This window comes from Fukomys damarensis, unplaced genomic scaffold, assembly GCF_012274545.1.
Source record: "Fukomys damarensis isolate Sample0158 unplaced genomic scaffold, DMR_v1.0_HiC HiC_scaffold_22, whole genome shotgun sequence".
NCBI classification, from domain to species: domain Eukaryota; kingdom Metazoa; phylum Chordata; class Mammalia; order Rodentia; family Bathyergidae; genus Fukomys; species Fukomys damarensis.
This window is the reverse complement of record NW_022900934.1, coordinates 12,057,396-12,071,521: the sequence shown is the minus strand read 5'-3', so window position 1 is coordinate 12,071,521 and position 14,126 is coordinate 12,057,396. Positions and strand designations below refer to the sequence as shown.

The window sequence follows — 14,126 nt, the reverse complement described above, 5'->3', positions numbered from 1 at the left end:
AAAGATTTCTTCTGAAGATTTCTGGGTTTCGCCCCCCCCCCCGCCATTTTCCAGGGAGACAAAACAGCTGTCAAACAACCCATGCTCTGCCCTCTCATTGAATCACGAGTATGACAGCCGCAGCTGTCCTGAAGCCCTGCATCCATTTAAACCAATCATAGGCCTGTGTGTGGGCCTATCAGGGGGCCCAAATTTGAACCAATCACAGACCTGCAGCTGCTATATAAGCAGCACTCCACTGACATGTGTTGGGTAGTTTGGGAAGGCTCCTTCAGGTGTACTGATGTCCCTGTGCTGCCACATGTGCCCTATGAAAATAAAGATTTGCTTGGGGACTGTGGGTTCAGAAGGTCCTGTAAATCTACTCAGGATTTACTCTGAAGAACTCCAGAGAGCAGCATCCAGGAGTTTCTGATGGCATCCGGCACAGGCGGGTGTTGAACAATGTCGGCCAGCAGCAGCAGAGACTGACCTGACAACACTGCTGCGAGCAGAGCTGAATTCTGCCAATTGATGATTCGTATCTGAATCAGGCAAAATAACCCCATGGCAGTCAGAGTTTGCAAGGGAATGGATCTAACACAGACACATGCTTTATAGGATTATTTTATAATATTCATCCGAAAAGTCAAATACAGAGGGGCACAAGAGATCCGTCCACACACTAGAGACCCGGAGAATCCAGCTGAGGGTCTGGATCCCTCAGCAATGTCCCGCAAAGGCCCAGCCAGAGGCTGAGAGCCCGCGCCAATGCCTCATGCAAGTCCGTGTGGAGGATCTGCCCCGGGAAGGCCCAGCGGTGAGGGCTGGAAAGTCTGCGCTGGCGGGGTGAAGGGTCTGCGCCGCCACCCTGAGGGAGCTGCACTGGAGCCAGGAAGCGAAACTCAAGGTGAAGACCAGAGCTCCCCTGACTAAAACAGCAGCCATCCTCGACGACAGTGAGGACCTGAACTCCTCTGACTCCAAGAATGGCCCAGTTGGCATCAGGAACACCAGCCGGCAACCTTCTCCGAGAAAATCAACAGCAAGTGATCTCCCCTCTTGTTCTCTTTTTATGCTGTTGGCCACAGTCCTCAGGTGGGTCTTCCATGCCCAGAGCCACAGAAGCTGACTCAGTTCAGCTGGGCGTTCCAGGTGGACCATGAGTTAATCCACCACAAACCCTCAACTGACTGGCAACATCACGAAGCTGTATCCCCAACCTTCCCAAAACGTATTTGATTTTTGAGACAGGGTCTTGCCACTTTGCTTACTTGCCCAGGCTGACAATGGCTGGCTCCTTGTCCCTTGCCTGGAATCACTTGGAGTCAGGTCTACGCTGGCTCCTGGCCTTCCTAGATGGACAGAGTCCCAGTGTCTCTCAGGGATAAACGGCTAGGCACCATGCCCGCCCCAGCTGGGCTGTCTTCCTTCCCTGACCCTTCCTACCTCTCACCAACACTCCAGTCCTTCCTTCAGGGTCATCAGGCAGCACAGGGACCAAGATGTGGGACAAAAACACAAAATAAATGACATCGGCCCCAACTGTGACGTTTCACATATTTACACTGGGCATAATCACATTTTTAGTGCAGCTGGGCATACGTGCATGAATGCAGCTGAGACATACAGAGGGACAGAAAGACCGACGGATGAATAGACAGGGATAGATACATCCTCCCTCTGAGAAAGTCTCAAAAGTCCTCATGTGAATTTCTTCCTTAATAAGGCCCCACCAAGTGATACTTCTAGCTTAAATCTCCTCTCATCCCTGACAGAGGATCCGGGGCGACATCTGAGTTTTTCTTTAAAGACACATGAGAAATACGCATTTAGCGGGTGAAGGTGCGTTCCATATTCTGTGGGCTGTTCAGGCAGGTCTCCTGCTGTCCTCACCGGGCTCTCTCACGCTGCTACAGCCTCACCTTGGCCACATTCTGCTGGTCAAGGCAAGTCACAAGTCACAACCTAGTTCAGGTTCAAGGGGATGGAGAAATAGACTGTACCTTGTGTGTGTGTGTGTGTGTGTGTGTGTGTGTTACTGGGAAATGAGCTCAAGGAACGTGGAGCTATATCCCCAGCTTTTATTCTTTGCATTAACGTTTGTTTTTTTTAAAATTTGAGACAAAGTCTTTCTAAATTGCCCAGACTGGCTTCCAACTCGCAACCCTCCTTCTTTGGCTTCCCAAATAGCTGGGATCACAGGTGTGCACCAGTCATACTTTACCTCTTGTTGGGAGGAGGTGCAGTCACATTATAAGCAACGGAAAATATGGGACTTATGGCCAGTCTACCTGGCTGTGGGTCAGGCCCTGGAGACACACTTGTCCCTCTGCAGCCTTGCTCTAGTGAGACCACAATCAAGTCGACAAGTACAAAAGGTCAGAAGGTGCTGTGAAAAGCCTTAACTAGAGACAGGGTACCCTGGGAAGGCCAGTACTGTTGCAGTACTAACTAAACGTCCTAAACCCAAGCCCTTGCCGTTAGCTGCATCCACAGCTCCTTTTTTATTTGAGGGAGGCACTGGAACCGCTGAGCTAAATTCCAGCCTCCTCTTCTATTTTGAGACAGGGTCTTGCTAAGTCAGTTTCCCAGACCGGGCTCAATTTATGATCCTCCTGCTTTAATTTCTAAGAGTTCTGGGATTATAAGGGAGTGACAAGGTCTCCCTGGCTGCGGTAACTCACACCTGTAATCCCAGCACCCTGGGAAGCTGAGGCAGAAGGATAAAAGTTTGAGCCCAGCCTGGACAATTTAGTGGCTGAGACCCAGCACCGCCATGTCCAGGCCAGCCTTGAAGTTCCCTGGGAAGTTCCCCAGGCTTCCGAGTGAGCCGCAGTTCCAAGGGTACAGCTTGGGAGAGCATCAGTCAGAGACAGTGGAGGAGCATCCCCACCGGAGGCTGGAGTGGAAGCAGCTCTGGACGGGCGTCCCCCGAGGGGGACTGAACCCTGGGTTTTGCATGCGCAGCAAGCACTCGGCCACTAAGCTACAGCCTCAGGCCCTAGTTTCCTTACTCATTAGCAGACTGTCACATTGGCCATCTTGGTCAAGCTCTTCCCCTGTCAATGCCCCAAAGGACCGTGTCTTGCCCACTGCACTGTGCGGAACACAGGTTTATGAAAACAGACCAGAAACTCCAGAGGGGGCTCAGACGCAGCGCCCCGAATAGAACCACACTTTGTCTCTTTCGTTCCTTTTCCCTCTTCGGCTCCCTCTTCCCACCCTCTCTCTTGCGCCTCCTCCTGCTCCCTCCAGTTCTTCCCCTCCTCTCCGTCTCCCCTCCTCCCGCACCCCCTTGCTTCCTCTATCCCCTCCCCTCCTCCCACTCCTGGTGGCCTCTCATTCACGTAGCTTCCTCTCCCCTTCCTCCTTCCCTCCTCTCTCCCACGCACACGCTTCTCCTTGCCTCACTCCTCACCTGTACCCCCGCAATTCCCTCCTTTCACCTCTGTCGCCGCCTGTCTTTCCTCTTACTTTTCCTCCTTTCCCTCCATCTATTCACACTCATCCTTCCACTGCTTCTCCCTCCTCCCTCCAGCCCGCCCCGTCTTCTCCATCTGGCTCCGCCCCCAGACAAGGCCACAATATTTGAGGGTAAAACTGAATTTCCTGTGAAATAGTTTATGTACTGTGAGAAAAACAGTTGGATAAACAATGATCAAGTATTTATTACCTTAGTTGCTGGAAAAATTGAGTTCCACTGAATAAAATAAGAAATACCTCCAGGATAGGTTTGGGGTCAGATAAGAAAATTTTAAACACAGCTAAATATCCAAATGGCAATATAAACTGCACAGGTGAATTTATAGGTGGGTTGAATATGGGAGCCAGAGCTGGGCGTGGTGGCGCACTTGCGGCCTCAGCACTCCCAGCTGCGCAGGGCCTGCCAGGTGGCGCTTGGTGGGTGAGCCGCCCCGGCCCTGCCCCGCGCCGGCATCCCACTCTGGCCGTTACCCCGCCTGGCCTCCTGGCTTCCGCTTCTCCCCAACCCCGAATTCCCCACCCGGACTCCTGCTCTTTATACCTCGGGGGGACCTGATGCTCAGGCGCTCTGGACTGGCCCAAGGTCACCTAGCAAGTTTGTGACAATCAGGGCTGGTTCTCCAGTCTCCCTGTGTGGTGCTCTTGCCACGACTCCTTGCCCAGTTTCCTGGTTCCTCCCCTAGCCACCTCCAAGTCCTCAGAAGCAGTAACCCTTACTAAGTTTTCTTTACCTGGGCTTAGCTAGTTGAGGTTCCTCCACGTGAGCAGAACAGGTGGGAAGAGCCCAACTGGTGCTGGGAAACCCCTGAGGCTTGCTTTTGGAAGTACTCGAATGGTGAATGTTTTTTCTTCATTTGGGGATTTCCCGTAGCTCTTTCCCTCAAGGAGGACATGTAGAGGGTGATGTGTATACTCCAGGCCTGTCACTCACAAGACATCTGCTTATACTGGAAGGTCCTTGAATTATAGTCTGTAGAGCAGGGGTGCTCTCATTACAACTGCTACAGTACCTGGCATACAGTAGGTGCTCAGTAAATATTTAGTGTGTGAATGGAACTAGAGATAATGGAAAGAGAAAAAGAAGTCTAACTCATACCATAGTTAGTTTAAAAATATGGTCGTTGACACCAACATCAGTCTTTTTTCTTTTAGGTTATGTATCAAATGCCCACTGTGTACCAGGCACTGCAAATACATTGGAGGACAAGACAAACAAAATCCTATCCCTCTGAAATGTGCTCTAATAGAGCAAACACAATAAGTAAATAAAATTAACAAGACACTTTTGAGTAGTAATAAGTACTGTTGTGAAAGTAGAAGACCAAGAAGTGATAAGAGGGCTTGAGGACTACTTTAAATAGGGTGGTTAGGAGAGTAATCTTTTCTGTGGAAGTGACATTTGAGTACTGAAAGACAAGCTTGGTGTCCACCATGTGAAGTTCCTTTCAGGAGAACAAGTTCTGGACAGGAAGAATTAGTATGTTTGATTAATGCTGTCTTCAAGCTAATCACTACCCCAGTCAGTGCCTTTAGTTTGCAATCTGTGAAAAGGTCTGGTTTTCCTAACAAATCGTATAAATGGAACATTTGATTTTCTGTCTGAGATTGCCATCACCTTTCATTTTGTGCACAGTATATAGAGCAGGGACTCTTGTGGGACTAGGAATCTGTTGTGAACTTTATACTTTGCTTTGAAGAAGGTCCACAGGTTTCATCAGAAGAATCTGAGACCACGGCAGGGGTCAAAAACTATTTGATTTAGAGGCGGAATCTGGAAACTTGCTAGTCTTGTGAAATTCAGGATTAGTGCAGGGAATTTACTGAGGGTTAGATTTTAAAGCTTTTCTATTCTGTTACCCAAGGCTAACTAACTGTTGGATATTGTTTTATCAGGAATGTAGGTGGAATATTAATTACACAGCATTTGTTAGGCAGAACCCTGATATTTATAACTCTGCATTGAAACATACCTGGACTAATTCCTCTCAATATCAGTATAATAGTGTTGTGGAAGTCTCAAAATAGGAGAGTTTCTCATTTCTTCCGAAAATTTAACATAAGAATTTCACGCAACTAGCCAAGCATGGTGGCGCATGCCCATAACCCCAGCATTCAGGAGACTGAGGCAAGAGGATCACCACAAGTTTGAGCCCAGCCTGGGCTACATAGTGAGTTCAAAGCCAGCTTGAAATACTTACAAAGACGATAAAAAAAAAAAAAAAAAAAAAAAAAAAAAAAAAAAAAATCAAACTATGTCACACTGTTAGAACTTAAGTATAAAATTGTCATGTGGGCCATAAGGGACCGTAACATTGAGTTTATTAGATATTTTTGTCCACAAGTTCATATTTTTCCAACTCTAATTGTAGAATACACAATTTAAGTGTTTCAGTAGTGAATTATAAGAAATGACTTAGATGGAAGCAAATTGGAATGGTGGCTTGTCGTTGTCTTTAATGATGAACCACCACTTCAATAGCAGATAGCAGATAGGCACTACCATAAGAAATCCATACACTGTTGATTTAAAGTGGCTCTTTTTTTTTTTTTGGTACCAGGGATCAAACTCAAGACTTTGTGCTTGCGAGGCAGGTGGCGGAACCACTGAGCTAAATCCCCGACCCTAAAGTGGCTGTCTTTTAAGAGGGTAATTGCTGTTAAATAGAAATGACTACTTAGGACCATTAGAAAGTGACATTTCACTCTCTATCTCAAGGCCCAGTCTTGTGTCTAGTGGTCCCATTTGAGAAGAGAAATTTGGAAAAATAGCTGAAACAACCCCATGTGTAAGCATTGTGATGTTGTTAGTATTTTAGAGATTACTATATGTAGATTGTGGAAATGCTTGAATGATAAAGAGTACTTACAGGAAACAGCTTTTGTGATAGGATCCCACCCGTTGTAGTGCATTGGGGGAAGGGATCAGGGATGCCAGGCACTGTATCCTCTGAGTGACCTCTGAGACACCTCTGAGACTGAAGACTTCCTGGGTCAGCGAGGCGTAGTGGTGCATGCCTGTAATCCCAGCACTGGGGAGGCTGACGCAGGAGGATTGCTGCTAGTTCAAGACTGGCCTTAACTACACAGAGCTTAAGGTCAACCTAAATTACAGAGCAAGACCCTGTCTCCAGAAAAAAAAAAGATTTCCTGGGTTCAAATCCCTTGCCTTCTAACTTTCTATATAGTATTTATGATCTTGGGAAGGTTACTTAATCTTTTTTGTGGTGTGGAGGGGTTATTGGGGATTAAACTCGGGACCTTGTGCTTGCAAGGCAGGTGGCACCACCACTGAGCTAAATCCCTGGCCTGCTTTACTTAATCTTAAATGTTTCTTATAAGATTACTATAAAGATTAAGTTAGTTGATGCATAAAAAGAACTTGGCACATAGTGTGTATTCAGTAGATGCTCACTGCTGTGATTATTGTTTTAATTGAAGCTTCAAAAACTTTATCAAGGGCTGGGGATTTAGCTCAGTAATTCTGCCGCCTGCCTTGCAAGTGCAAGGACCAGAGTTTGATACCTGGCACCAAAAACAAAACAAAACAAAAAAACTATATCGAATTTGAGGTTCTTTGAGTGAATTTTCATTCGGGAGTGACTTGTTCTGTTTGATTTGTAGATGGGACAAATAAGAATAATTCCATGACTGAAGGACTGTGTTTATCACTGTATTAACTTGTTAAGCTCAGTGGAGATAGGGGTTGCCTCCTGTAAAAGCAGTGATAGTCAGGATGGAACATGTTTGGAGTAATCTCACCAATCCACCTGCTCCAAATACCAAATGTTGTGACTGTTCAAGTAGGGACACTGTCCTAACCTTAACTTGGAGCTGGGCATGGTGGCACACGCCTGTAATCCCAGCACTTGGGAGGCTGAGGCAGGAGGATCACTGCAAGTTCAAGACCAGCCTGGGCTACATAGTGAGTTCCAGGTCAGTCTCAACTTTATAGTGAGACCCTGTCTCAAAAAACCAAAAAAAATAAATAAATAAATAAATAAACACCTTTACTTGGAGAAATCATGAGAGTAGTCATCGCCTCATGAATGTTGTTAATCTTTACTTTATTAAAGAAGCTTTGGTATGTATTAATAATATTCAACCTTTTAGCCCTCTCTTGGGAAATATAGTTGCATTCTTGAAACCTTTTATGGTTGTTGGTTTTTGTTTTTTTTTTTAAGGTCCATCTTTTCCCATGATGCTGAAGTTGTATTGCTGCTGCTAAACTATATTGTTTGTAGGCTTGACAAAAAAAAGTGTTTTAAAATTGAGTATGGAAAAATTTGTCATTTTAACTCAATTGTAGATCTGGACTAATTCTTTTCATTTATAGATAGACATGGAAAGAGATGCAGTATCTTATTTAATATGTGAGGTGCTAAGTAAGGGCAAACTACTCTTGCTAGCTGTCATTCTCAGCCATTATTGTGAAATATAAAAATGCATGTATTTTTCATATGAAATTGAGCGACACTTTGTAAATGTGTGTTCTGCAGCATCTATATGATGTCTACCCTATGTTAAACATTTCTGAGTGCTGGGTATTGTACCGTGTGCTTTAGTTTAGTTCTTACTGTTACTATCTGCACTAAAGCCCGGAGAAGTTAAGCTCGCCGGAATAACTCAGCCAGTAAGTGATGGAGTCATGGTCTGAGCACAGGCAGTTGGCTCTGGAATCTAAGGTCTCTACCCTTTCTACCATGCTTGATTGCACCTCCATGAGAGTTCGCATGAGAAACAATAAAGTCTTTGAAAACAGTCATACATTGCAGTGACGTTTCAAAGGAGACCATATTTTTTATAGCTGAATTTTGAGATATATTTGAAAGCCTGTAATCAAAAAGGTCAGCTTTTTTCTGCTTTTACTGCATATGTCCTTGGGATTTAGAGACTTGAAGAAAGAAATAAGTATGCAAAGCTGGTTTCACATAAGATTCATGGGAGTAAGGTTTTTCTGATTTATTATATCTCAGCAGCAGCAGCCTCCTTTTGTTACTTCCAGAGTCCCATCTGTTTGAGGAGGTCAACCAATGGGAACCCGAGGCTCAGCGAGTAGAGACACGCAGGTCATCGGTGGCCATTGCGTGAGCTGCTTGGGTGGCACAGTGCAGTGAAAGCAGCCTGGAATGGGCTGAGGCGAGAGTGGGAGGTGAGGAACAGACAGTGCAGACGCCTCGCGCCCCAGCTGCGGTTGCTATGATGAGGGGGACATGTGGCTCAGGGGATGTGTGTGTTTGTGTAAAGGTGGAAAAGACTTAGCTTGTTTAAATATCATTGGCGAGAGAGCCACTTACTCCTAAATCTTAATTGTTTATTAATATGCATAAAAGATTAAATATTTAGAAGTGGATGTATAACTCAGTGGTTAGGACATATGCTTGGCTTGCGTGGCGCCCTGGGTTTAGCCCTTGGCACCAAAAAAACCCCAAAATCATTAGGAAGAACTTTAAGTGTGAAATCTGAAAATATCTCTAAATTTGATGTTTCAAATAAAGCTCTAAATTAACATAGTGTCCAGAAAAAAGCCTTTAATGTTAGCAAATTCTGGGGTTTTGATTAAACATTTTCTCTACAAGGGCCATATTTTATGAAAGTTTTGAGAAGTAGCAGGCCTTGTGACCCTGGCAGACTGTGTTTTGTTGAAAAGCTTTATACTGCTTCTTCAGGAGGAAGCAGGTCATCTGTCTTGAAGCAGCAGCTAAAAATTGGGTTGTGGGGAATGAAAACAGAATTAAGATGTGTCGTGTCGCCGGCTATGGTGGCGCATGCCTATAATCCCAGCACTCGGGAGGCTGAGGCAGGAGGATCACTGTGAGTTCGAGACCAGCCTGGGCTACATAGTAGTGAGTTCCAGGTCAATCTCAACTATACAGTGAGACTCTGTCTCAAACCCCCCCCCCCAAAAAAAAGATGTGTCGTGTACTTGTACCAACTTCCCGCAACAAATGTAATTATTATGTACTGTAAACATGGACTAATTTTAAAAAATTATAAACCAAAAGATTGGATTGCTATTGATTATTGAAACGTGTTTATTTATTGGCTGGTGGAGATGGGTTTAAAACATTGCTTATTGAGAGTCCTGTGAACTTGGGCTAGTAATTTAGCTTCTTTGAGCCTCAGCTCCTGACATGATAAATTTGAGGCTACCTGTGTCAGGCTATTGTCAAGTTAAGTGAGCTAATGCAGTGAGTGACTGGCACAGGCCTGGTACCTATCTAACAGTGACCTCAGAGTTGAGAGGCCTTTGAGTTTTTATATTTAAAGGAAAAGGAAGTGAATTCGTGCCATTCTCTGCCTCCTATCTTAATTGGTTTATGGATCTTTTTGCAAGTCTTCAACATTTCCACAGGGATGAAGCAAGTGGTTGGATGAATGGATTTAGAGCTCTAGCCCATACGTGTAAATCTCAGGGGACACCCTGAAAGCCTTGCTAGGGAAAACAGCAAGCCTGTTCTTTATGGAGAAGAGCGAACTTGTGAAAATGTGTACTTAATCAGCAAGAACATGGAGTCTTCTACATAAATAGCACAGAGCTGTGTTAGTTCTCACCATTTTTTCTAGGCTTAGGGGGGCCTGCCAGGAAATTACTTGACTTTCTTTCCAATGAAGTTAGCTTAGAAAATAGTATTATGTTTGCTGATTCATTACTGAATCTTCCTGTAAGAGGCTTGTTTTGGTTTACTGCCTGGGTTTTTAGCTGTTTTGTTAGATTTTTATATTTTTAAGGGGAGAACAGTCTTCTTATGCTAGGATGTAAACTTCTTAAAATTTCCTTCAGTCTTAGGGAGTGGTCAGTGTGTATTTGTTATTCTGTGTATAATAGTCCTTCTGTCTGTTGACTAAACCAGGCTACCCTCATCCAGAAGGTATTTGAAGTCCTCTTGCAAGGCTGAAAAAATCCAATAAGAACCTGTTCTGATAGAATTTGCAGTCCAAGGGGGAGATGGTCATCGTTCAAATGGGCATACCCTCTGGATCATATCGACAGCCTGAGCTCTCCCAAAGGTAGGAGCCAAGTCCTGAAGCACATTGAAGGAGTGAAGGAGGACTCCCCAAGGAGGAAGTTTTGAGTTTGAACGATAAATGATAGTAAATAGGTTGGCCCAGCATGAAGGCACATGCCTCCAGACCCAGCACTCTGGGAGGCTGAGGCAGGAGGATTGCAAGTTTGAACTAGGCAACTTAGTGACTTAATGAGACTGTCTGTTTTTTTTTTTGGTAAGAGGGCTGAGGATGTAGTGCACTTCAGAGGTCCTGCGTTCAATCCCCAGTATCACCAGAAAAGTGAAGGTGTTTCTGCAAAGAAAATAGCCTTTCAGAGGAAACTGAAAGAAGCCACTGTGAGGTTAGAACGGGGCAAGTAAAAGGTGAATGGAAAAGGCCAGAGCCCTGCCGTGCAGAACCCTGGAGGTCATGACGAGGACTGATCTTTTAGTTGAGAATCTGGGATGACGGTGAAGAGTTTTAAACAGGGAAGAAGGTGGTAGGATGACCAGGTTTGTGTTTTGAAAACATCTTGAAAGTCCGGGCTGCTGGGGAGCTGTGAAGAGGCACTTACCATCATCCAGGTGTGAGTTCTGAAACAGAAATCGAACAAAGTGAATGGATGCTGAATCTGGTTAGGAAATAAAGCTAAGAAAACCCAGTAAAGATCAGGTAACAGCATGAGAAAGGGACTGTGGAGGCCGACTTAGGCTCCTGGCTCACACACTGGATGGATGGTGCTGCTGCTCTTTAGGATGAGAGGAAGGGAAGAGGACCAGATGGGGAGAGGGTGGGAGGAGGTTGATCTGAGTTGGGGCTTGGAGCTGCCTTTGAGTATCCAGATGGACACACGAGCAGGAAATGCTGCATATGTAAAACTAATGTTCGCAAGAGTGGCCGGAGTCATCATCTGGGCGGGGCTGGAAGGCCCAGTATGAAAGTGCAGAGAGCAAGAGGCCCAGAGGGTGGGTGCCTGGGCCCGAGGGCCAGAAGGAGAAGAGAGAGGGGCAGTGATCGGGAGGGAAGAGAAATCCTGTGATTGTGAAGTAGAGAACATTGTGAGAAGCAGAAGGTCGAGTGCTCCAGGGAGGTCAAGTCAGGTGAAGACTGGAGAAGCGCCCAGCAGACTTCAAGACATGCAGGTCATTGCGGGCCACCACTTGAGCCACTTGGGTGTCTCAGAGAACACAGACACCTCTTGTCCCAGCTTTGGCTGTGCTGCGGAGAAGAGGAGGGAAACGTGGTTCATGGAAGATTTTGTTTTGCTTTGTTTCGTTTTAAAGGTAGAAAAGACTTGAACTTGTTTAAATGTCACAGGGAAGGGGGCCAAGTGAGAGAGAAGTTAAATAATGCAGGAAACAGAAGACACAGTTTATTCGTCCACTGAACAAATTTTGAGTGCCTGTTACTCTGTGCCGAAGAGTTATGGGGGTGAACATAGCAGAGACTCTGTTGTCATAGCGTTAGTATTCTGCTGCAGAAGACTGTAAGTGAACGAATACCCAGTACATCAAGGTGATAAACAAGAAAGATTAGAAAAATAATCAGTAAAATGAAGAAATAAAGGTGTTTAAGAAAGAGATACAGGATGATAAGAAGGGGGGGTGGGAGTTTCCAGTGGTAAGGGAGGCCTGAGCCCTGCACTGAAGGGAGTGAGCCTGGGGGTCCCTGGAGGAGGGAGGGCAGCCGTGCGGTAGACAGCGGACCACAAGGCCGGTGGAGCAGCATCCAGGCTTGGAGGCTGGCGTCAAGATTCAGAATTTCCTCTGAGTGAGTCGAGAAGACAGAGTTTTGAGCAAAGGAGTGATGCACTCAGATCTGAGCTTTGAGGGACTCACTCCCCCGGGCTGCAGTGTGGAGAGAGGCTGTGGGGCAGGCTGGAGGGAAAGGGCCGACGGTGGGGCCGTGGTGAGAGTGGTCAGAGTCTGTGCAGTCTGGAGAGCGTGGAGCTCCTCGGGGAGCAGGCAGGGAGCAGGGATTGGAGATTGCCCTACAGCAGGCCCGGGAAGAGGGTGGGTCAAAGTAGGCCAGTCTGGAGGTTTGCTGACAGGAAGTCAGGGGAGACTCTGAGGCAGCTTCTAATGGCTGAGTGATGTAGGAGACCCTCTTCATCCGTTGTGCATAAAGAGGAAAGTGGCATAGTGGAGCAGATTAGGACGGAAGAGGTGGGCGGGTAGAGGAGAGTCATGGGTAGCATTTGTTGTGGAGAACTGGAGAAGATGGGACTAACTGGCACTATTTCGGCTCCTTTGAGTTGGTGATGACAGCTTCACGGACCTTCCAACGTCCGTCACCAGAGGCCTGCAGGGACGGTAGTATAACCATAGGTTGGGATTTTGCCAGAAGTTCAGATCGAAGGTCAGAGGGAGTTGGTGCTACTGATTGCCTGTCATTCTGTTAGCAGCCTGCGAATGGGGTCCCTCCTGGGAAATGTGAACGAGGAATGCTGGCATGTTGGCCGTGGCAGGGTCTGACAGGCCAACATAAGGTCTTCCTGGGAGCACTTGAGTGGATCAGCTGGGAGGAGGGGAGACTGGGCAGAGGACAAGAAGGGGCTAGAAGTGCTTCGGTGCCACATGCAGATAAGCTTCAGAGGGTGACAGTCACCCAGGCTAGCTTGGGGCGGAGAAGGTGATCAGAGGAGTCGAAGGAATCCAAGGTCAGCACCGGTGTGTATTGTAGGGAGGCCTGTGGCTATTAGATGTTTGAAGGGATACAGTGGGGTTTGAGGACATTGACCACGGATGGGATTCTTGGGTAGGGTTGGGTATGAGTGTGGTGTGGCTTAGTGTTGGACTTTGGGAGTAGAAGGGAGAAAGTGCCAACGCCAGAACTGCTGATGAATGGGGATGTGTGGCCCATTCATGTAGGTGATGATGACGCCTAGAAATGACTTCCTGGGAAAATTGGCTTTCCAGATGGATCAGCCCCAACCCATGCCACCCCTCTCCCTCCCCTCTACCCTTCTCATTTATTGTTGCCGATTGCTCCATTGGCAGCTGGGAAGGCAGCCCCTGTTGGATGTGGGACAGTGAGGAGCAGCAGGTCCGCCCTGCCAGGTGCTCCTCTCCTCGAGTGGATGGGGAGCGTGACCCTGGAGCAGACAGCCTGCGAGAGCCTCCTCATTGTGGAGAGCCCTTCCCGTGTGACTAGGCAGCTGGCTTAACCTCTCTGTGCCTGGATTCCTCACCTGTGTACTTTCTGTGGGTGACATGAATGATTACTAGGTTCTTGCCACCCTGGGCTGGAGTGAGGACGGACTAAGCACCTCCTGCTGGTGACCAGCCACTGAATGAATGTCCACAGTGGTGGACATTGTTGTTGCACCCGTTTTCTTTTTCCTCTTGACTTGGCTTAGTTCCACAGATGGCACTAGAGTTTTTGCACTTCTGCTGACTCTTATTTCAAGATAAGACCAAGAGAACTGACATATTGGCTACCTGTTATGTGCCAGCCACTGCTGTAGTCAGTAACCTGACCAGACATCTCATGGGGTTATTGAGAGAGTTATTTTCACCCAAGTGCCCCCTTACAGTCTCTGGAGCATGGGCTGCTTCTTGTCATCCAAGTTTTCAGAGTGGGGAATCAAGATTCAGAAAGATTTATGGGCCAGGGAGTTAGCTCAGTGGCATCGCTCTTGCCTCACAAGCGCATGACCCAGTACCAAAAAAAAA

At 46.7% G+C, this 14,126-nt stretch overlaps 1 protein-coding gene across 1 annotated transcript in view; it reads left to right on the top strand.

The window, feature by feature from the left end:
* The first annotated feature begins 10,411 nt into the window (after positions 1-10,411).
* The window catches only part of Arfgef2 (ADP ribosylation factor guanine nucleotide exchange factor 2), an 82,677-nt gene continuing 78,962 nt past the window's right edge, over positions 10,412-14,126 (top strand). The window contains exons 1-2 of the mRNA XM_033767089.1: positions 10,412-10,473; positions 13,452-13,597. Coding sequence (XP_033622980.1) covers positions 10,412-10,473; positions 13,452-13,597 — 208 coding nt within the window. The remainder of the gene's footprint in view (positions 10,474-13,451; positions 13,598-14,126) is intronic.